This window comes from Orcinus orca, chromosome 12 (genome assembly GCF_937001465.1).
Source record: "Orcinus orca chromosome 12, mOrcOrc1.1, whole genome shotgun sequence".
NCBI lineage: Eukaryota > Metazoa > Chordata > Mammalia > Artiodactyla > Delphinidae > Orcinus > Orcinus orca.
In genome coordinates, this window is record NC_064570.1 from 73,919,331 (window position 1) to 73,944,130 (window position 24,800).

Sequence of the window (24,800 nt, forward strand, 5' to 3'; positions counted from 1 at the left end):
CAGGTGTCAGGGTTTCCAAATCTTTGCCCATATATGAATGTTCCCTATTTCTTTCCAAGTTCAATGGCCTAGGAAAACACATCAGAGCCTCCAAACCTCAGGTCTCTCTGAAAATTCCAACATGAGGCTTTGGGGTCGTGTTCCTCAGCCCTCAGCTGAGCATCTCTGCTAAGGCAGTGCTGTGTGCCTACATGGTGCACACCCGTCAGCTCTATCCCTGGTATGCCTGGAACTGGTAAAGGTTTGAGAACCAGTCCTTTAGAATTTAGTGTCACTGACAAGTCTGAGGCTTACTAAGTTGTGCTTCTGCATGAGCAACCCGACCTTCTGTCCTGTGGTACCTGGAGGGCCTGGGCCAGGCCCATCCCTGTGGCTGGTGCCGGATGGCAATGGGATTGGCAGCCCCTCCAGAGAGAGCCACATGAGCTGGGAGAGGGAGTTCTCTAAACAAACAGCAGTGCTGTTTCTAGAAGTGGGGGCAGGGAGGCCAAGCAGCCAGAAGCCACACGAGTCCACCTCAGGCAAGCTGACAGGAAGGAGATCTCACGAAACCGAGTGTGGACCCTCTGTGGGATGTCTTCTCGGGATCCCAGCAAGAGTTTCTAGCTTCTGTGACTTAAATTGCATGGACTAAAATGAGGTAACTGTCTTGCTCTTGTGCCTCATTTCTCTTTCTAATGTGTACTGTTTACTTAGCTTGGATAATATCTATCCGTTGGACGGAACATGGATGTGATATTCTTTTGCGAAAGGACTTGGGTAATTGGAACCGTAGAAGATTATATTCACTTATACATTCATGTTGTCACATGGAGCAGACTTTATCCTGAGGCTGGGGGTACTGGGGAATTTGGAATTCCTTTAACATCTCTTGAGTGTCTTCTCATTGCTATTTTTGTCGTGGTCCGAGCGCAGGTTGGAAAAGAATTTCCAGACACAAGGCAGAATGTAAGGAAGATAGAGTTTATTAAAGAGAAGAGTCGCTGCAAGAGCAGCGGGCCGACTTCCTGGTAGCCAGGGCAAGTCGACACTGAGCATGGGTTGCTTGTCTGTTTTTAGAGCCAGGGAACCTGCAAGTCATCTGCTGACTGGGCAGAATGTGTATACTTTCAGTGTGCTGAGCAGCAGAAAAATGGGGCAAATGTCTTTCCTTATATGGGATGGGAAAGGGACAGGGCATGCTGCTTGGGAGGGCTCTGGGACATTGCAATGGTCACATTGTGACAGAGTGACAGGAGTCCTGTAACTCTTTGTTCAGGCAGTATTGGCCCTTTGAGTTTATCTTGTTATTTATCCTTGGAGCACACCACAATTTTCTTATTTTCACAATATGGAACAATTCATTTCATGTAAAAAAAAAAAATTTCTTTAAGGCAATTATTTAGATGTATATGTACTTCTTGCGCCGTAGACCGAGTTTAGCATGAACTGTAACTTCTTTATTTTGGAAGAGAAGGGGGCATTTACTGGTGGGCATTGCAGGGCTAACTGGAGAAGGGAAACAGAGTTAAAGAAAAGAAAATTAAAATAAGGGAAAATTCTTACAACAACAAATGAATTTTAAAAATAGTATTAAAAAGATACCAATGGCAATAAAACAAGTAACTTCAACTGAAATCATAAATAATATCAACTAAAAAAAATAAGTCCAACTAAACCAAATATGTTCAAATAGAACCCGTTATCGGCCCAGACATGGATGACCAGCACACATTCCCCGCTCTGCTGGACTGACCATGCGAGCACAGGGTTCCCGAGGGAAGGCCAAAGCCAAGGTCCATACTCAGTTTTGGCGTCTTCGACTCAGAATGTCCTGAACCATAAGCCAGATGGATACCCTAAATCTTTTCCAAACTTACTGCTGACAAGTACATCTTTTCCCATCCTATACTGTTCAGGTGTTTCTATTCATAAACCAAGGACAGGGCTTTGTTTTTACCCCTAACAAAAGCTTAGTTTATGTTAGCCACTGCTCTCCAGAATCTGTTACAAAGTGCCTTCTTTACTTTACTCCAAGTCTCTGGCAATCTACAAATGTCACTTTCCATATCCTCCTCCAAACATCTGATAAAAATAAACAGGACACAACTTTTTAAACTGTAGTTTTAAAGTAATATATACATTTGCAATCATAAAAAAATGTCCATTTTTTCCAGTGTTTATAGAGAAAGGAAAACACTACATGACCCTATTTCTCTGATTTTTGTTGGGGTGTGTGTGGGGGGGAATCTTTCAGCTGGAACTGGTGAGAAGAGCACTTCTTGGGTGTATGGGAGGGAAGTCAGGGATGAGAGCACCCCCTCTGAGGGCAGGGCCGGAGGGTGAGGGCTTCTGCAAAGGGGTCCCTGAGGCCGTTGTCTACACTATGGTGAAGGGTGGGAAAGGCCTAGTCAGATACAAGAGGCCCTGACAAAGTCCCCAGCAAGGAGGCTTCCTCCTTATGTCGCTATTCATGCTGTTTTTCTTTTCAGCTACATATTAATATAAAGGACATGGAAAAAAATATTTTTTTTGCAACATCGTGGCCAAAAAAACCAAAAAACTGCAGCAAAAGCTTGATGATTTTATAACAAAAGACAGGCTCAGGCTGTCCACGTCCCAGAAAAAGAAAGAGCGGAAGCAAAGATGATCCTTCCTGCCTCACCACGCTCTGGAGAAAAGATGAGCATGCCCCCCAGTAGACCACCTTGTTGGGACAAGTGGGAAAAACAAGTAAAAACATTCCAGAAGTTTCATCAACATACAACTATCTGAGCCATAAAGAATGAAACCAAATACAATAAAGTTGAAAAATCAGCATTTCTAAACATTTCACTTTCATTCAGATGGAATTAACAAGTTACGTCACTCTTTTACTCGGCCACAAGAATTCTTTTTACTAAAGGCAAAAACAAAGCCTCATTTTTGCTTTATTGAATAGTATCCCACATCCAGTATTTACAGATGTAATTAAATGGAATTTATAAGCCTACCATGCAGAATATTTTTAAAAATTAATCTGAAATAACTCTTAACGGAAATTATCAATTCATATGTGTGAATACAATAATTAATTCATCATTTTCCAGCCAATATCCAAGTCGGTTCATTTCATAAAAACTCTATTTTCAAGAAGAGGAAATATTTAAAAATTCAGAAAAATATTTCCGTATCTAGTCCTAATCTTCCGGTTTTTCTGTAAAAGAAGTCAATAACGATTATAGACACTCTGGCCACCATGAATTAAATACAGATTTTCTCAACTGCATGACTACTTTCTTTAATGCCATATGTAACTTTTAGCATAGAGGAGTTACTCTTCTTTTATCGTATTTTCATGAGAGGTCTAAATTTGTTTTTTTTTAGGTTCAAAAAGAAATACATATCCAAATTTAAAACCAGCACCTAAAGATTACTTTAAAAATAGCAACAGGGGCTTCCCTGGTGGCGCAGTGGTTGAGAGTCCGCCTGCCGATGCAGGGGACACGGGTTCGTGACCCGGTCCGGGAAGATCCCACATGCCGCGGAGCGGCTGGGCCCGTGAGCCATGGCCGCTGAGCCTGCACGTCCAGAGCCTGTGCTCCGCAACGGGAGGGGCCATAACAGTGAGAGGCCCGCGTACCGCCCAAAAAAAAAAAAAAAAAGCAACAAGGACACGGCCACAGAGTATTACCTTGTCTTTCCATTACGGATGGTCCATGCAAGGAACAAGATGGACATAAAAGTGAGGAAGTCCTCTAACCAGGCTTAAGTGAGACTGTAGAAGCTAGCTGCTCTCACAGACATTAAGAGGCCATCAGAAATACAGTGTCTACCTCTGCATGTCTGAGAGAATACTGGGGCATGTAGACTAATGGCCCTGCTAATGCCTATGACAATATCCTCAGAATAGAGGATAGAATAGAACTACAAAAAGGTGGGGATCATAGTGGTGGACGGAGGGCATTATTTTCTCTACGTGCCCAAATGTAAAGGTACCTCTCTCTTTGGATTGAGGTGAGCTGGCTTTACTACCCATACACAGAATTCAAGAATCATAGTATTTCCTAATCTTTAAAAAGTATGGGCTATTATATAAAGCCTATTCTTCCCTTTCCTTTCAAAGATCATGGTTCTTCAAAATGTATTATTATTATTTGGACAACCTAGATATTAAAATGTAAAGCACTTAATCCCTATCTATGCATTTTGAACCATTTCAAAAATGCCAAAGGTAAAATAAATCAGTGTATTGGTGATAGCATCTTCTATATTAAAGCCCTGAAAACTAACTTAACAGTCTTTAAATGGTATTCATTTTTGCTAGAATAACACTGCCAGAGGGACAGAAAAGCATGACCTAGAAAATCACAATGAATAAATGTCACTTATTAGCCATAATTTTAAAACATTCACCTGCCAAGAAAGGTTCTGGGAATGGTAGCGGTGCTGGATTTTTTTTTTTTTTAAGTAACAATTTCCCTTATACATAATAAATAGGTTTCCTGTTCAACAAACGTATCTTTCAAGATAACGTGAAGGCAAATTTCATAATGCGCTGGATCATCATATAGTTTAAATCACTGGAGTCCAATTTAACGGTGCCTGAAGAGCCATCTTTAAATAACAGAAATTAACCCTATTCAAGAACGGTTTAAATTGCAGATAAAAATATATAGAAACGAGGATAAAGTTGGAACAACAGGGTAAGGTATATTTGCGATCATGGCAGACGGCATCTTCATCTAGCGATTATTCAATGTTAACATGTGCATGTATCTGTTTTATAGAAATCAGATAATGCATATGCTTGATATATTTCTATTAAATGTCAACATACTACTATAAATTCACATTTTTTTTTTTCTGAAATCCACACTTTGTTCTGGAAGTTGCCATTTATGAAAAGACAACACACTGATGACGGTTGTTCCTTGATCAACAGGACGTTAATGTGAGGAACACTCACTAGCTTTCTCAAAACGCAGGGCAGACTTACCTGGGGTCAATAGTTGATCATTTTTCGAAGGGCGTCATAGCACTTCCATTTGTCTGGGATGTAGAACTGCTCAAAAATGTGAGGGAACGGCGTGTCGTACCCACATACCCTCGATATAGGAGCCTCCAGGTTCAGGAAACATTCTTCCTGCAGAGAAGAATCCAGATGGTTAGCTTCAAAAATATTTTATTCACAGAAATGAAACATTTCACTTTCAAATACAATGGCATCCGGGGCATTATAATTGTTTCACATTACGATAATATTTTAATGTGAGACAAGCAGGTAACAAACAGCTGTCTGGCCTGATCCGAGTTTTACTTAAGGTATGTTTTCATATATGTATATGCATTTTATGCCTACATACATATCTGTCGCTTAAGACAAAGTGGAATTATACCAAACAGGCTGCGTACAAATGACAAATGTTCACAGTAAACTCTGCAGCTTGAAATTAGTGACAGTATATGTTTTCTCTTGTTTCTTGAATTTTTCAAATTTTATATAGGACAAACATGTATTACTTTCACAATAAATATTTATAATTACTCTATGTAACCAGACTGAACTACCAGTTACTTGCCTATGTTCAGGTCTCTCTCACAGCCAGGTTTTGCAGACACTGACAGTCCCCTGGCTACTCACACCCCAAGCCCACTACCGCTCTTTGCCCAACTGATGTGTGAACATCTCTCACCTATCACCTTGGGAGTCACCTCCACCAGGAAGCCTTCCTTGACAGCACCTCCTCAACTCTGCACCACTGATGAGGGAGAGGCTTCTGCCCTGAACTCCCACAGCACTGAACTCAGCACAATCCATTGCTTTTGCCCAATTATCTATCTTCCCTGAGAGACTATGAACTCCAGGAGGCTAGAGATCTGGTTCAAAAAAATGTAAGATCCCTAAGAATATATACATATGTATAACTGAATCACTTTGCTGTAACCTAAAACTAACACCACATAGTAAATCAACTGTGCTTCAATAAAAAATTAATTAATTAATTTAAAAAAAGTAAGATCCTGACCACAGGAGACCCTGTAGAAAGTTATCTTCAGGAAAAAAAAAGAAATGTTATTCAAGTGACAAATTCAAATTTGAAAATAAAATTTTTAGAGAGTTAAAAGAAATCTCAAAAGAGATATGTGATTAAACTATTCTTAGGAAAATGATATTACCATTCACAGCTATTACCTGAAATCACATCTTTGAGTTTTCACATCCACTTTCTCCATTGCTTTGTGTCACAAATGCTCTGGAAAGGTCCACATTTTCTTACATATTTTACTAACTGTAGTTTTGCATTTCATTTGAGCAGAAATTTTTAAAGGAATGCTGATGCTCAGTCCCTATCTTCTGTATATATTTCTCCCAGTGACAAGTGTATCAGGGCAGAAAGGGCCTGGGAATAGAAGAGTCAGCCCCAAAGGGAAGCAGCTGGCCATTTGCACACTCTTCCTGCCCCCCAAATAACTACTGCGACGTACAGTATCAAACACCAAGTAGTGCTGGTTTTCCCAGCAACAGGAAATCTTCATCAATAACTTGAGAACCTTGCAGACATAAGGCTTAAAGAGTCACCTAAGAAATTCCACTACTAATAAGCTCAAAAGAGATGACAGATTGGGTAGACTGTTTCTTGATTGAAACAAGTTATTTTGAAGGGATTTAAATTGTCAATTTAGGATTAACTCAGTTTATTACTTTAGTTGACACGAGCTGTTTTTCCGCCTCCCCTGAATACTGCATTCTTCATACACAAACTCTCCACGGGCACTGCAAAATACAGAAAAGCCAGGGGAAAATATTTCCCTTAAATACCTTTGATTTTACACCTGGTATAAAATATTATTCTTTCAAACTAGTTCCCTGGAAAGCTGGCCTATGACAAAATGATGTTTCAGTGTTTGTGAAAATCACTCCTTTTAGCAGAATGACCAACATCACCAAACTAAAATTTATTTTTAAACAGCAATGCTTCTAATTTCTCAAGAATGTGAGAATCACTCTACAGGAATGCATCTACATGTTTGCAGGAGCATAGAAAAAGGTCTGTGAGGTCACACTTGAACTGTCAACAGAGGCCACCCTTGGAGGCTGGGAGTGACAAGGAAGTGACAAACGACTCTACTTGTACCTTATATGTATTGTTGGAGCTTTTGTGACACAGTATTACTTTTGTAATTAATTGGCACTGATATAAAAGTAAAGAGTAAAAAGAAGAAACATCTTATGTGGATAAAAGTTCCTATTTTGTGTTAACACAAATTTGTGATTTTATATGTAGCATTTTCTTAATTTGGAAACAATTACTGTAAGGTATATGGAATTAAATTATTATAAATTACTTTATATAAATATATAAAAAGTAACTCTAAAAATCATGGAAGACAATTCAAGAATATATGATTCAGTTTTATAAGGATATACCCTAACCTATGGAAACAGTATGAAATTTTAACGCTTTGCTATCTAAAGTATATTAAAGAGACAAGTTATTCTTTCCACGGACTTGTGTTAAAACTTCTTTTAAAGCAACTGGAAATAAGATGTTTGGGTCAAGCAGCTGTACAGAGTTACTTCCCACTGAACTGGTTCACATATGAATGATTTATGTGTGACTACATGTTTCTTTGGGCAACCATTAAAACTGGCATCCTTGTTCAAGCTCAGTTTTTTTCATATAGAAGCTGTACATACACACACACACAGAAAAAGGAATATTTGAAACTCATTGGCAGATTTATAGATCAATGTACCAGATTAATGCTGCACAAAGTATCTCTCTTCGTTATATACCACATTTTGACACCATAACTATAGCAACCATATGCCCTGAATTTTCAAAACAATCCAGATTCATCATATTCTTCTTTTCCATTGGTCACATAAGTACACTTATATTTTTTTAACTGGGATGATTTTTGATTCAGAAATATTAATCTGCATAAAATTCGGAATAAACAGTTACCTAACCCACAGGGTTGTCATGAGGACTGCAGGTAGTCTCCAGCACAGGGGCTAAGATGAGAAGTACCAGTTTCTGGTCTCTCTTCCTGGAGAGCTTGTATGTGGACAGGCTCAATCCACACGGAACAATGACAGATGGGACGGTGAGGTTACAAAGCAAATCACAGTGGAACATGTAATCAGGGGCAACAGAAGAGAACCCAGCCAGGTGCCAGGAGAAACTTCCTTCCAGCTATTCATGGTCCAAAGTTTCACCTTGGATCCAATGAGAAGAACTGAAAGTAAACCTTAAATCAATCAGGTAGTAACACCTACATATACCGTGCTTGTGGTATAAATAATCAGATGCTTTGAGAAGAACATATTCCTTCCAAAAGACCCTTGCACGAAACTCTAATATAGGGTATTTGAATTTACTTCTGAATATGCCTTTTTGTAATTATGAGAATTTTCTTTCCAAAATATGTTAATAATAATAATAGTAACCCGTACTTATGATGCAGCAGGTGTGGTGCTAAATGAATTGTATTTTATCTCATCTAAACATTTTAACAAATCTATGAGGTAGGTATTATATTCCAGTTCACAGATGAAGAAACCAAGGTGAAGGAACTTGCCCAAGGTTGACAAGCTACGTACAGAGCCAAGTTAAGACTCAAACCTGACTACATTCATTCTGCAAATGTTGAAGCACAACTACTGAGAATAGCAATAACAAGAAAAAATAAAAATAAAATGGAAGGCAAGCTGGGATTAAGGTTTTTACAACAGAGCCTCAAAAGGGTTAAATTCGGTCTAAGAAGCCTTTCCCATGTATATAAGGAAGGTAGACGTTAAGACGTGGAAAAGCTGAAAGCACACACTTAAGCATGAAGGTAACACATAGAGCAATAAACAGATGGTCCTGGGTATCAGGAAACTCCTAGGCTATCCTAAATAATTTAAAGAAGCATAACTCAAATTGTTTATGTATGAGCCATCTGGGTTGCTATGCATGTTATAACCAGAAAAGGAAGCAAACAATGTGAAATAACAATTTCAAATCAAAAAATCATAGACCCGGGCAAAAGAAAAATTCTCTATTTGCCGATTTTCTGTAACAAAACAAAATAAAATTTTAAGTATCTTGGAGAAATTGCGGACGACAGAGATCCTGTAAATTTTCTAGCAGATGAAAATAAAAATAAATAAAAATTAATAAAATAGGATCCATGATTAAGACAAAATATTACTGATAGGCTTTAAAAGTTAAGTGTACTTAATATCAACTGAAGTTAATAACACTGTATTGCAAATTTGCAAGCTGCTAAGAGAGTAGATTGTAACAGTCTTCATCACACAAAAAACCAAGTATTGCATTTATCCGTATGTTTTGGTGAATGTAATACAGGTTATATGTTATTACATGTGTATGTAAATGTATATAAGTTAGGGCTTTCATGGGATCGCTCAAGACATCTCAAAACTTAGCCTCATTTCCCCACGAAAGTTTTAAGGACGTCAGCCGTAAATTCTCCTGTCACCGTGTCACAGGATTCACATCACTGAAATCAGCTTCCAGCATTCCGCAGTGTGGCTATGGTCACTCTCAACAAATCTTTTTCTTGTTTTTATGGCAAGGCTGTATAATATAATTGATACAGCATGGAATTTGGAATTCTATCTGAAAGGAATCTTTGTTCTACTAGGATTTAACCTCTCCAAGGCTCTGTTTAGTCAACAGCAAAAGAGGAGTATTACAAATTCTGTCCTTGTGCCTTTTCTCACCTTCTGAGATGGCCCACGCTCTGTCTGTGGAGTGTGTTTCTCTCTAAATAAATCCACTTCTAACCTATCTGTCCTTGTGATATTCTATTGTTCTGTGACTCTGTTGTTACCTTGCCTTTTTGCATCTCTAGCTTGGGCAGCAGCCTATGAGAAGTACCTGCTTTCATGCCTGACATACCATAGTGCTCAATAATTGCAAGGGTTTTTTTCTTCCAGTTTTACTGAGATGTAATTGACATACAGCACTGTATAAGTTTAAGGTGTACAGCATAAGGATTTGACTCACACACATCATGAAATGATTATCACCATAAGTTTAGTGAACATCTATCATCTCATATAGATACAAAATTAAAAAAATAGAAAAATAATTTTTCCTTGTGAGGAGAACTTTCATACATAACAAATAGCAGTGTTAATTATATTTATCATGTTGTACAGCGAATCCCTAGTACTATTTATTTTATAACTGGAAGTTTGTATATTTCGACCACCTTCATCCAATTCCCCTCCCCCCAACCCCTGTCTCTGGTAACCACAAATCTGATCTCATTTTCTGTGAGTTTGTTTGTTTGCTTGTTTTTGAAGTATAATTGACCTAATAATTGCTAGGTCTTTGTATTCCTCTTAAGATTTTTCAAGTTCTAATAAACACAAGGTATCTGAAATGATAGCCCAAAACATCACTGAAGACAAGATCCTGGTATACAGAACAGTCAACACTGAGAAGTAATATCCCTTGTAACACAGTGCCTGACAGCTACCATTTATTGGACACTTACTGAGCCTTAAAAAATGCAAGAAAATACCAAAACAAGTTTACGTGCTGTATGAGCAAGGAGGGTGGAGACCACTGAAGCTACTGAAGGAGCCAGGCTGCATCCAGTGAAAGGCAGGATCTGATGCTGCCCCCTGGTGAGAAGCAGGGAGCCTACACACTTACTGCCAGTTCCTGGGCCTAGAATGACAGGTTAGTAAGTGTGGCCAGATCAGGAAGTCAGAAGCTCCAGAAATGGTTAAAAAATCCACCCCACCCTCCCATTCCCCCGGAAAGAACTTAATTTCCAAGCATTGCTACTATAGAAAAGTAGCCTGTCCGTCAGTTACAGGAAGATTCCAAGTAAAAGAGCCCAACAGATAACTGAATATAATCGAGGCACACACACTTCAAAAAAGTCAAGAATAAAGCCCATCAAATATCATTTGATTTATTTTTAAAGCAGTCGTTTGTTTTTTAATTCAAGGCAATTTCAGACTCAGATTTCTTTGTAAGAACAATTTTGGAATAATTTTTTTTCAGTCCTTCTAATGACAGAAAGTTGGATACAGCCCATTGCATAAGACTACATAGCACCTCGAGTTGGAAAATTGTGAAGTCTAAAGTGAGATAAGAAAATTTAGGTCTTTCATATATGTTCTTACTTTCTTATAGTTGATACAGGATGATGAATCCCTTTCACTTTCCTGAAAAACTATTCAACTAATTTTCCTAAACATTTAATGGAAAGTCAGAAATGCAGGTCACTGCAATGAGAAACACATCAAAGTCAAAATACATTGTCTATCAGATTATCTGATAAATCCAGATTTCATGTTCCTTCTTGGAATAATGAGAAACATCAATCCACAACTTAATTTCAAAGTAGTAACTCAGAAAACTGTTTTTTAAATTACTTGGCAAACAAAAAGGTCCGGGTTATATCACATAATAATTATTACGCCACCATAATGCATTTAAACTAGGAGAATACATTTTGTTTCTAAGAGGGCGCTGGGAGTGAGGGTGAATTAAACTATAAATGTAACAAGCACTGAACAAGACACATAGATCATAGAGTTATCATTTCTTCTCTAGGAAAAACATTAAGAAATAGCTTTAAGTGATTTGTGAAGTTTTAAACCTAAACTCCAATTCCATTTAGTCCTTGTTAGTTATTATTTAACAATAAACAACAGGTTTTGCTTCTGAATGCAATTCCTTGTCTAGGGATCTTAATGTGCAGAGCAAGAGTTAACCCAAAATATTATGAGAAAAACTAAATTAATATACCAAAATGATGCATGTTTGATAGCTTTAAAGTCCATGAACTTAGAGACTTACATTTTGATTTTAAGTTGATTAGCCCTAGTTATTTACGCAAGGTTAGACATCACCCAGTTTCCAAATATTATCAGAGAAAATTTGTATTAAATCTACCATGAACACTCGCCCACAGCCAGAACATGTTTCAGCAGATGAGGAAAAAATGGTGCTGGTGTCTTGAATGACAAATGAGTCACAGAAACCTGTGAAGGCACTGTGCCAGCAACTCCAAATTAATTTCATTGCTGAATTAAATAAATACAACTTTACTAATGTAAAATAAAATGTTGCATTTAAGCTAATGGTTTAAACAGAATGTATCGTGGTTTTAAAACAGAGCTTAAAATATACATTTTACGTCTGTAGCAATTTTGTATATAGCACAGACCTATGAAATTTATTCTTCAGACAGCGGAGTCCCTAATCTACCTCCAAACTAACAGGATGCTTCCCCCATCATTACAGCTATGTTTTTTATTTTTCTAACACCATGCACATGAGATGCAAACACTTGTTGATATGAGGTCTCTCACTTTTAAGACACAGTTGAAACAACATAACTAAATAAGACAGTATATGAACAATATAATTTCATCCAGATTTGTAGAGCACCTAAAACATTATAGTCAATCCCAATTATTTCAGCAAAGCTTTCATTTATAATCATAATCTTGACTAAATTAAAAGCTAAGATCTCTATTACTTAACTTCACTAGAATATCTTCAATGGCTGCTGACTTAAAAATAAAAAGTCCAATTCTTCCTCTTTAATGCAAATTACTGGCAATTTGGTACAATTTTTGTTTTCCAAGATTTCTTTCAGCTAGTTAAAGTATGGAACTGAATTCTCAGTTAGGATAGTCATTTAAATTCAAACTCCATTTTTAAAATGGAAGCCTCTTTTCTGAAGTTAGACAGAAATATTATTTCTGATCTAAATGGCTTTCCCTGGATACAGTCTAGCTACCTAACACAAAGTTGGAGAATGATATTAAAATATACATAGAAATGATTCATGGTTCAAATTCAACAGCTGTGTCAGAATATACAAAATCTTAATATAAAATTATCTATGAATCTCTATACATTAATTCTACAGTACTGTAGAAACTGAGGTAGAACAAATTTTAAAATCAAAATTTAACATTAAAGTCAATAATTTATTATATAAGTAAATTTCACTATTTTAAAATCAGAAATAAGTGAAAGCAAGTGACAACTTCTTTCTATAATTTATAATCTTATCGGAAATCACTTTTTAAAAAAGTACACAGTGCTCATTTTGGCCCAGGGACTGTACTAAATATTTTACGAATATTAGCTCATTTTAATTTTTCATAAACACTAAATTAGCAATCACAAAGTTAAAACTAGCACCCCATCCAAACCACTTTGGTTTGGTTCTGTTTTCAAACTTTCCCCCAGATACAGTCTTGGGCTATGACCTGAAGCAGCCTCATCATTTTCAACTGAAAGCCAAAAAAAAACCATTTCTTTATTAAATCTTCCCATAACACATCCTGTTGATTTGCTGCTATCAGTCTCCAAAGATATTCTGAGGTTTAAAAAGTTAAAAGTCTAAATTCTTTTGAGATACACTATGTGCGAATTTGGACATTTAATATGCACTGTGGCTACAACGCTTTTGTTAAAACACTTTACATTCAATAGAGAGAGAAAAAAAAGGCAACGCTCTCAAATTTCCACAGATGCTGAAGCTGGTCAAATTTTATAGTTCAAAATTCTTTCTATAGAAGAAAGCATCCACACGGCAGCAAAGTTTGAAAGTGGAATTTCCCTAGAATGTGAATGCATAATGATAAACATAAGCGAGTGCAGCACTTGGTCGTCTCATGAACAAATCGCTCTCTGTAAGGTAGGATTTTTGCTTTGCTTGGCACTAGGAAATTTAAAATGCTCCTGTAAAGCAACTTTTGATGATCCTACAAAGCATTCGATTTTTCTGCTTGTTCTGCAACAAAATTCTTTGTATAGTATTCTCGCAACACCAAATGGTGCTCAGAAGGCAGAAATCTATTCTAGCTAAAGCGACCTGATGATTCCTTTGTTTCATGGCATAGAAAATATATTCTTTTAGAGTCGGGGGGATTGAACCTGCACTCAGAAAACTTCTAGTAGGATTTGTCACTGTCCCAATTTTGCAACCTATTTTTTAAGTTTCAAGACTAATTATAAAACGAAACTACTGGAATAGAGTGATTTCCCCCATCTGGCACCATCTTTCTAAAAAATTTAAGAAGCTGGATAAAAAGAAAATTAAAAAAAAGAGGGCTAAAATATTTACTATTTTACAAATGATACTCTTTTGTTACAGTATAATGGGTTTTTCTTTACTGTTTTCTCTTACTCTTTAATATGTTAAATTTCTAGTTTATGTTTAAAAGAATGCTAAAACAACTTTCTAAATGTAAAAAAAAATCAAGGAAAAGGGAAAAATCAACTTTATTTTATCTACATAATGCCAAAAGAGATGTGTCAATGTTTTTACTGAAATTAAGCATACTTTTTTTTTTTAAGTTAATCTTGGGTGTCATAGCAACACAGCCTTTAAGCTTGGTTTTGCTGAATGAATAAATCAGACCAAGTTATTTTTCAGCCGTTTAATTCTGTTCACCAGATCACTGCAATTTTAATAAGAAAAGCACAGAAATAAATGTTTTAGGCTACCATCAATTATTAGGGAGGTTTATTCCCAAACTTGTTAAGTAGATCCCAGTAGTAGTAGCATTCTCAAAGTTTAATAATTGAACAAATTAACAAAGCAAACAAGCTTCTGGCAGGAATCTCTGACTGAGTAAAGAAAAGACCTATAAGAGCTCTCATTATTTATTTGCAGATAACTTTTGCTAATATGATGAGTTTAACCTATTCCTTAAAACAAATCTAGCCATTGTAATTATGGTCTGCATCCAAAAAAAATATAATACAGTATCCAAAATATATTTTCTTCTTTACTGTATTTACATATGTATGTTTCTACCTTTACAGTTGGTTAATATTTCTTGCAAAGAAGCTTTTCAGGTTGAATGTCTATACATTCGCATACACACATTTTCATGTTGAAATTTCAAGAATCCAGATATTTGAGAATTAGGGGGATAATGCACATCCCCTTTTCTACTTCCAACTTTGTATAAATTGTAGGCCGATGAGATGAACGCAGTTCTGCACATATTCTCACAAGGTCTGTATTGTATGCTCAGTGTGGACAAATTTCTAATAAGCCTGATTAAACCATAGATACACTAATGAAGGTGTAGTTAGTAACTGAGACCTGGTTCTGGTAACTTTTATAGTTAAGTACAAAAATTTAATATTAGAAATGCCCAGAGATACTGTTCATTAGTACATTTTGATGAACTACATTTATATAGTTTCTATAAATAGGTGATGTTCACATATTTTATTTGAATGGACCAGAGCATTTACTTACTATTTTTTAATCTCCTTACTTGGAGCTGAACTATATAAAAATTTAATCAGGTCCCTCAATTAGGCACCAGGCTAAGACACATAGCACTGATCCCCCAAAGAGATCACATGAGATTCCCTATTTGTCATATATCACAGATAACAATGTGCACAAGCACACACGGACACAGAAAAATAATTTTGTCTTTAAGCAACGCGTGATGAATATCCTAAGAAACAACGTGGAAGCTACAGGAAAAAAAATGTGTTTGTCCTTATGCCTATAGGTTCAGGAAAAGGAGTATATACATGTAGACAGAGAACAGAAAAGCCAGAGATTCACTAAATAGTAACCAAGAGATGTTCTTTTTTAATAATAAACAAGTATAATTATGTATATCATCTCACTTAATCCTTTCAACTAGCCTAGGTGGTGGCAGCAAGTGAGGCGCCCAGGCTGATGAAGGTTAAATGAGGTGACTGAGGTCACAGAGGTAGATGCAGCCCTGGCGGTATTTGAACCAGCTGGCCTGGTTACCCTTGAGTGTGCTGCAAGACTTTATAAGTGGGCAAAAGAGTCTTGCTTGGATACAAGGTAAAATTTGTATCCTGGGCTACCATTATACCCGGGAAAGAGAAACTGGTGAAACTGTCTGCTCGTTTATGTCAATTCCAATCAAGATTTTTTTTTTTCAATTTTAATAAAAAGCTTAGCAGTTTAGTGCCTTGGAGGGGGCGGGGAGGAATAGATGGGTCTGTTTAATTAGAGTTACAGGAGGTTAAGCTCGGATGGATATGTTTTGCATCTTTTATGTACTCACTGGGGAGACACTGAGGGGAAGGTGTAGCGGACAAGATTGGAACTTGTTTCTGGTTAATTACCAGCAACTTGCTTGAGTGCAGAGCAGAAGCTGCCACTTTGGGGTTCTGAAGATGATCCTGAATTTTCAGGAAAAACTGTATGTTCAATCTATGGTAGGCTGTAGGTTTAAAGTTTCTTCTTCTAAAAGTTAAAAAAAAAAAATCATTCAAGTGCTTCACCAGGAAATTAAATTTACTTGCTTTCATTTATTTCCCTATCGCTGATAACATCTAGATGAACTTAGGTGGCTAAGTCATTTGATAAAGAATGTGACGGCTTTTTGATAGATTAGAAAAATCGTTTCGATAAACATAGGTTACAGGTTGTATCCTAGCCTTAACTTAAATTGGAATACGAAATGCAATCCTCTCCTCACAGTAAATATTTTATGGCTCTTCTCCACGATTAAGTCACTTTGCGGAATCCAAAGTACAGAAGAAAATTTCTGGAGCATTTAAAGAAATGCCTTTTGGGAAGAAAATTAAGTTCTTTTCCTGCAATGAAAACAACAGACAATACATTGCAATGAAGTTCACCTTAAAGTTAAAATGTAAATTTAAGTGCGGTATGAGGTCTGCCAACTTCAATTAGTGGTTACCGGCACAGCCTGCCCGGCTGGCCCTGGGGTGTCTATTAAATAGCCGTGAGCTCTCACTATAGGTGTAAAGCTCATTGCCCACACACACATGCCATCAAGTGGACTTGGCCGTGTGCAGAGGAGTCCGTCCCTGTGCCTGGAAGCAGAGAGGTCCCGGTGGTCTGAGACAAGCATTTCGGTCATCCCTGGGAAAGTATCACTTTGACAGCTGGATTAAAAAATGATTTATGTAGATAATATATCTGGGTTACGAGGCAGTAGAATTTCATCTTTTTCAATTTCCAGTCCCCTCAATAAGCGTGCTTCTATTTGACCTAACCAATCACCAACCCACAAGGATTTTCCTTAGGTTTCCTCAAATGCTAATGATGTAGCAAATCTAATTAAGTTCATATGATTCACTTCGGCAGTAGGTATTTCAGTGACTCCAGAATTGCCAAAAGGAAATCTGAAGCGTCTATTCTCTCTCCAAAACAATCATGCCGCGTGCCAAACTGATAACCATTAAACACAGCCGCAGAGCAAATGTAGTGGGGTTTTGGTCCTGGAAATATAGTGTTCACATGTCAATCTGCCCTGCGAGCAATTCTGGAGGCAGACCCGCCGATTGCCGGTTTCTGTTACATGATGATTAGATGAGAGTATTAAGTCACTTGTTTCACTCAGCACAGCTTGAGCAGATTTCTACATGCCATGAGTTTCCTCCACCTAAGAACACTCACTGAATGCCCCAAATATTGATAAAAACTTTCGATCAGCATCTTGTTGAAATGGCTTTCAAGCTCTGTAGCTCACGTGAAAAAAGAATAAAGGTGGCTTTGGGTGTTTGAGAGCCTATTTAGGGAATAATGAACGTGCAATAGATTGAACCTCATTCCTCAAGAAAATCCCATATACTGTGTTCATTATAAATGCTTTTTTCTTAAGGTTTGTAAAATAACATTTATTTCTTAAAAGTTAACATGTGCAAAACAAAAGAAGTAAAGAACAAAGTCATCCATAGTCACAAGCAGTTTACCGTCTGATGTGTCCTTCTAGGTCTCATTGTGTATGTACACAACTAATAAATGCTTTGCTTTTCATTACAGTCAGTGTGCAACACGAACCTACGGACACATCTGAGCTACAGAAATTCAACTCTTTTTATTTCAGTAATTCGATTTCCGTGAAAGGAAATTCTTTTCAGAGGGGCTCTCCAAACTGGGTGGGTTGCCGGATGCTTAAGGCCATGACCACATTCCCTCCAGAGGCGGTTAGGTTGCTATGGCAACTGCCCTTCCCCTATCAATAAGCAACAGCTCTGAACCCTACTATTCTGAAAAACAAACAAACAAAAAAAACGGTTTCCCTTTCTGTGGTGATAACAACATGAACTAGTTTCAAGACTGAAATGACCACTTTTTGTGCAAAACAAATATCTTTGCTGACTGAATTATTTCCCTAGAATGCAGCTTTGTAAATAAATGCAAAAAATAGTGAAATCAGCCATTGTACTCCAGTTCAGTTTCAAAACACAGTAAAATCTGTGGCATAAGTAATCTAAGGATGTTACAGCTGGAACACGTTATAGTGTGGGGGTCCAGGCAGAAGAAGAAAGTCAGGTTTCCGGAGAGCAGATGACATGTCGAAAGCAAAACTGACAGCAAGAATACAACAGACGCTTCCATGCAGCTCTTGGAAGTTTCTTAAAAGAAGCACATATTTCAATAGTTCTGTTTCTTATCTGTGGTTGTCTCCAGATACGTAATTTTTACTGTGTGTGTGAAGTAATTATTACCTACTGTGCAAGGTAATGCATATATTGATTACATTTATTAAGTTACATACATCTCCCTCCTATTTAAGGAGGTAAGAAGTTGTCTTCACTGGCTCAGGCACCAATAGCTAAATCTTTAAGATGTGTCTCATTTTACCTTGGGAAAACCACCACTGAAAAGTAACCTGTACACTGGTTTTCACAGCCCACAGTATTAGAGGTACAATGCCTGACACAGAGTAGGCATCTGTAAATATCTGCTAACGCAACCATTCCAGTTTTTACTTCTATTCTGTTTCACTCTGGGGTGTCAAGGAGCTTAGTCACTGATGAGGCAAAAAAAATCAACAAGACAGGAAGTGGGGTGCAGAGATTTTTACTCCTTGGCGATTAAAACTGAACCCTCTTACTCATGTACCAGACCCCACACTGCTGCCATTGTGATGAGGTCCCTCCCCTGGTTAGAAGCTTTTGCTAGCTCCCCAGAGCTTATACTTTATCACCATTTCCCTCCCAGCCCAGCAGAGACACACACAGGCCCACCTCCATTCCAAAACTTACTATTTTTTTTTTTTTCCCTTTTGGCTGCGCTGGGCAGCATGCAGGATGTGGGATCTTAGTTCTTGGCCCAGGGATGGAACTCATGCCCCCTGCAGTGGAAGTGCAGAGTCCTAGCCACTGGACAGTAGGGAAGTCCCAAAACTTACTATTTTATAACGCCACCTTCACACAAACCTCTCTCGTCGAAAACGCTCTGATTTTTCTATCTCCTGCTGTCTTCACATAGATCACTTTTTTTAAAATTAATTTTTATTGGGGTATAGTTGCTTTACAATGTAGTGTTAGTTTCTACTGTACATATACCCAGAGAAAACCATAATTCAAAAAGACATGCACCCCAATGTTCATAGCAGCACTATCTACAACAGCTAGGACATGGAAGCAACCTAAATGTCCATCAACAGAGGAATGGATAAAGAAGATACGGTACAGATATACAATGGAATATTACTCAGCCATAAAAAGGAATAAAATTGGGTCAGTTGTAGAGACGTGGATGGACCTAGAGAGTGTCACGCAGGGTGAAGTAAGTCAGAAAGAGAAAAACAAATATCGTATATTAACATACATATGTGGAATCTAGAAAAATGGTATAGATGATCTCATTTGCAAAGATCACTTTTCAAATTCAGCTCAAGTACCCATTTCCAAGAAGCCTTTGGGACCTAGAGATTGTCATAATGAGTGAAGTAAGTCAAACAGAGAAAAATAAATATCACATGATATCGCTTATATGTGGAATCTAAAATAAAGCTACAAATGAACTTATCTACAAAACAGAAATAGAGTTACAGATGTAGAAAATAAACTTATGGTTACTAGGGGCAAGGTGGGGAGGGATAAACTGGGAGATTGGGATTGACACATACACACTACTATATACAAAAAACGTAACTAATAAGGACCTACCGTATGGCACAGGGAACTCAATACTCTGTAATGGTCTATATGGGAAAAGAATCTAAAGAGTGGCTATATGTACGTGTATAACTGATTCACTTTGCTGTATGCCTGAAACTAATACAACATTGTAAATCAACTATATTCCAACAGAAATTTTAAAAATTCATGTATTCCATCATTCATCAATCAAATATTTCAGAGCCCAGCGTGTCCCCACCTCCAGAGAGTTTTATATTCTAGTGGGAGAAACAGGTATGAGGAAGTGTTAGAAAGGGAACAGGCAGAGGTCTGTGATAGACAGTAAGTTTCATGTGCTCAGGGAGGGGCTCCCTAAGGAGGCAGCATCTGAAAACCATGAGGGTCCAGGAGCATCCCTGGCAGGTCATACAACAAGCATGGAGGCAGGAAAGAGCTCGTGTGACCCAGAGACGGAGAGAAGGCCCCTGGGACCACAGCCTGGGGGTGGGGGAGTACACACGCAAAGAGGGACAACAGGGGCTTCCCTGGTGGCACAGTGCTTGAGAGTCTGCCTGCCGATGCAGGGGACACGGGTTCGTGCCCCCGTCCGGGAAGATCCCACATGCTGCGGAGTGCCTGGGCCCGTGAGCCATGGCCGCTGAGCCTGCACGTCCGGAGCCTGTGCTCCGCAACGCGAGAGGCCACAACAGTGAGAGGCTCGCGTACCGCAAAAAAAAAAAAAAAGAGGGACAACAGAGGAACGAGGAGGGAAGGGGACACCAGATGGCCAACAGACCAGCCCTGGCAGGAAGACAGTGACAGATGGTTCTGATATTTTACGTATATGTAGCCTTCAGAGAACACACAAGAGTAGCCATGTACAGTTATAAGATTCTCCAGGTAAATGCAGGGCTCATTTACAGGAAATAAGAAATAGCATTAGAGACGAATGCTAGAGTTGCTGATAATCTGAGTGAGACACAAAACACTACAGAGATGAGGGCAGTGATTCAAAGTACACAAAAAGGAACAGATCGCTTTTTGTGTGTCATTTGGAGGAAATTGCCATTTCGTTTGGTAGGAAAACTTTTTAAGGATCCACACAGAACTGCCCACTTCTGAGGAAGTTAGGAAAATAAAAATAGGAGGTTTTAGAATTGAAAATATTTTACTGGAGTTTGTGGCTAAACGGAACGCTGTCTTGGCTAGGATTCAAACGTCTTTTCTAGTCACACACTTATTACCAAATCCAGTGTCTTAATGACAATATCAATTTCCCATTTATTCACACTACTGATTTCCTCTCCCTATCTCGTATCTCTATCTCTCTCTCAGTGGCTTTTTATGATTATGTACTGTAAAGAGAAAGGCTCCAAATTGAGTAACCTAGCAACGTGTACAGAGATCATACTTTGGACACAGTATCTACTGTTCCTTTGGCGAGAGAAGTAGGAATCCACTGCAGATAGAAACAGATTTTCATATACTTTATCTGGGGGCAGTAGAGAGAAACCTTTCCCCCTCATTCATGTCCCCCCTGGATTTTCTGTCACCAAAGCTGATTCCAATATAGCAAATTCTGAGCTAGCCCCATAATAATTTTGCTAACTAGCAGCTTGTGGTGATTGTGAGATAATCTAAAAATGAAGGCAAAATATAACTAGAAAGTTTTCTGGGTATCCAATTAGCCAATGTTTAGAAGGGTATATTTGTTTTTCCTTAGCATTTATTTTAATTGGTTGTTTAAAAATTCTATTATTTGGAATCTCTTAGAAAGTTCCAGTAAATTCTAATTAGCTATCTTTTTGTGTTGTGAAGAAAATGTTTTCCAATGACAAAACATCATGACTTCTTTGGGCTTTAGACTAATACTGTTCTAAAGAGTAGAAGACTTGGGTCCCTGTCCTGAATCTGGTACCAACTAGGTAAGTGGCAAGCCAGTGTGGCTCTAGCTTTTCTCCTCCATCATTCACACTGCGGGTAGACATTGATCAGCAAGATGATAAAGGAAATCAAACTCCAGTTGCTGAAAGAACAAATGCCTTTCTTGAATCTTTTTAATAGAAATCATCCTAGCATGCAATGTCTGGCACACGGCAGGTACGCACTAATTAGAGGTTCACCTGAAAAATTCCAGGTTTCACTTATCTTCACATCTCTCCAGCTGGAGAAAGGCAAGGGTTTCAGAGCTGCTAGCCCTTCGATACTGATAACAGAGGCAGCAGATTTCGAGCAAAAATGACTTCTCCCTAAATTCTTGACAAAGCTTAGACTCAGTTGATTGTCTCCGATGACAATTTTGACACTTAAATGGCAAAAAGCGACAATAAAATACAGATGGCCACACAGCCAAAACAAAACAAAGAAGACAAAAGAAACCCCTAGGACCTTATGAAGTTACAAAATGTTTTTGTTTGAGGTATTATTCTGAATAAATACTGAAAGGAGCTAGCTTCACAGTAACAAGATCAAAAAGCACATGAGTGCTGGCCATACTGGTGAAAATAATCTTATCACCATAAACAAAATGGGTGAGGGGCTTCCCTGGCGGCACAGTGGTTGAGAGTCCGCCTGCCGATGCAGGGGACATGGGTTCGTGCCCCGGTCCGGGAGGATCCCACATGCCGCGGAGCGGCTGGGCCCGTGAGCCATGGCCGCTGAGCCTGCGCGTCCGGAGCCTGTGCTCCGCAGCGGGAGAGGCCACAGCAGTGAGAGGCCCACGAACCAAAAAATAAACGAAAAAGAAAAAGAAATGGTCCAATTTGAAAGTGGGCAAGTGACAGGAACAGCAGACATTTCATTAAAAAGGTAGATAGATAAATAAGTACATTAAAAGATGCTCAACATATTAGCTATTGGGGAAATGAAAATTATAACCACAATGATATAACACTACACACCTATTTGAACAGAAAAGTAAAGACAGTGATAACGCCCAACACTAGTGAGGATGAGGAGATCTCGACTACATGGGTAGTGGGGATACAAAATGGTGCAGCCACTCTGGAAGACAGTCTGGCAGTTTCCTATGAAACTAAACTTACCATCTGACCCAGCAGTTGCACCCTTGAGCCTTTATCCCACAGAAGTGAAAACTTATATCCACACGAAAAATGTGTACACAAATATTCACAACAGCTTTTTCACAGTAGCAAAAACTGAAAACAACTCAAGTGTCCTTCAGTGGAGGAATGGTTACAAAACTGTGGTATAGTCAAACCTACCATGAAAAACTAATCAGTAATAAATAGGAATGAACTATTGACATATACAACAACAGGGATGGAGTTCAAGGGCATGATGCTAAACGAAAAAAGTCAGGTCTCAAAACATTCCATTTTTTATAAACCTTCTTGCAGTGACCAAACTATAGAGATGGAGAAAAGGTTGGTGGTTGCCAGTAAACTGGAGATGGGGGAGAGTGTAAATATAAAAGGGTATCATGATGGTGGTGTCTATCCAAGTCTATATATGGGGTAAAACTGCACAGAACTACATACACACACAGACACGCACACACACACAAATATAGATATTTGTGTGGATAAATGGTGAAAAGTTCTAGTTAACACTATAGTATTTTCTGTATGCCATTCAAAATGTCCCCATAAAAAAGTATCAATAACGTTCATACGTAAAGTAATTCAACATACTGAATCCCTGTGACTTCTATGTACGCAGTGGGCAGTACTGGCTGTCTACCAGCACCCATTCCCATCTTTTCCTCTTCTCCTAGTATCCAGATTCCCTTTACGGTTCCATTCTTCTTCCTCTAGTCTCCCATGAATTTGGAGGGAAGCTGACACTTCCCCCAGCTCAGGGGTGGGCCTCCACTGACTTAGCAAATGGGCATATTCTATTCCTCTGACTTCAGTCACTGGTTCAGGAAGGGTGACCTCTATGGTCTAATTGGGCTGAATCTAGAACTCTTGCTTGGAACTGTTATAAATCTATGGCCACCATGAGGGAAGTCAGCTCTGAGATCAAGCATCTGATACTCAGACCCCTCCCACTTGATTTACAAGGAAAAGGACAAGGTAGCCACATGTGGGAGGCGGGGAGAGAAGGATGGGGAGAAAAAGGAGGGGAATGCAGAAAGTACAGATGTATTAAAATCACCTAGAAGGTTCTGCAGACTACAGGTTCACCCCCAACCCCTAAATGGTTGATTCCCCACCCTAAGGGAGTGGCTGAGCCTCACTGCTATATGTGCAAACACACACATGCTAGTGGGCTGTTCCTGATATGTGGATGCTGTATTTATTGCTGGAGTTCCTTGAAGTACAGGCTCATCCCTCTTTTTCCCTTTCCCACCAAAACATATCAACATGGCAGTCCACATTTCTTGTTTGATTTCCTCCCCACCACTCGTTCCTGCAATGACTCCAATCTACTCGGGCCTTACAGAACCCTATCCTAGAGTAGGACTCACTTGGCTGCACATTAAAATCACTTGAAGAGCTTTATTTTTTAATTTATTTTATTTTTTAAAAATACTTATTTTTTATTTTTGGCTGCGTCGGGTCTTAGTTGCCACATGCGGGCTCTTTGTTGCGTCATCCGGGCTTGTCTCTAGCTGTGGCGTGTGGGTTTTCTCTCTAGTTGTGGCGTGCAGGCTCCAGAGTGTGTGGGCTCTGTAGTTTGCAGCACGCGGGCTCTCTAGTTGAGGCGGGCGGACTCAGTAGTTGCCCTGTGACTTGTGGGGTCTCATTTCCCCGACCAGGGATCAAACCCGCATCCTCTGCACTAGAAGGCAGATTCTTTACCACTGGACCACCAGGGAAGTCCCTGAGAGCTTTAAAAATAGATGTCTCCGTCCCACTCCTGCCTGCAAAGCTCTGATTTAATTATTCTGGGATCAGGATTTTTTAAAACCCTAGGCGATTCCAATGTACAGCCAGGATTGAGAACCAGTACACTGCTAAACGGCTGCTACAAATGACCTCTGAA

At 38.6% G+C, this 24,800-nt stretch overlaps 1 protein-coding gene across 6 annotated transcripts in view; it reads right to left on the reverse strand.

The window, feature by feature from the left end:
- Positions 1–24,800, reverse strand: part of BCKDHB (branched chain keto acid dehydrogenase E1 subunit beta) — a 287,874-nt gene that overhangs the window by 52,393 nt on the left and 210,681 nt on the right. For 2 of the 6 annotated variants that reach the window (XM_033428570.2, XM_033428574.2), the window contains 2 exons: positions 4,958–5,104; positions 948–1,488 (listed from right to left, as the gene is read on the reverse strand). In XM_033428570.2, the coding sequence (XP_033284461.1) occupies positions 4,964–5,104 (141 nt within the window). In that variant the 3' untranslated portion in view covers positions 948–1,488; positions 4,958–4,963. Of the gene's footprint in view, positions 1–947; positions 1,489–2,886; positions 3,176–4,957; positions 5,105–24,800 lie in introns of those variants that run through there. The other 4 variants (XM_033428571.2, XM_033428572.2, XM_004270090.3 and 1 more) reach the window with 3 other exon arrangements.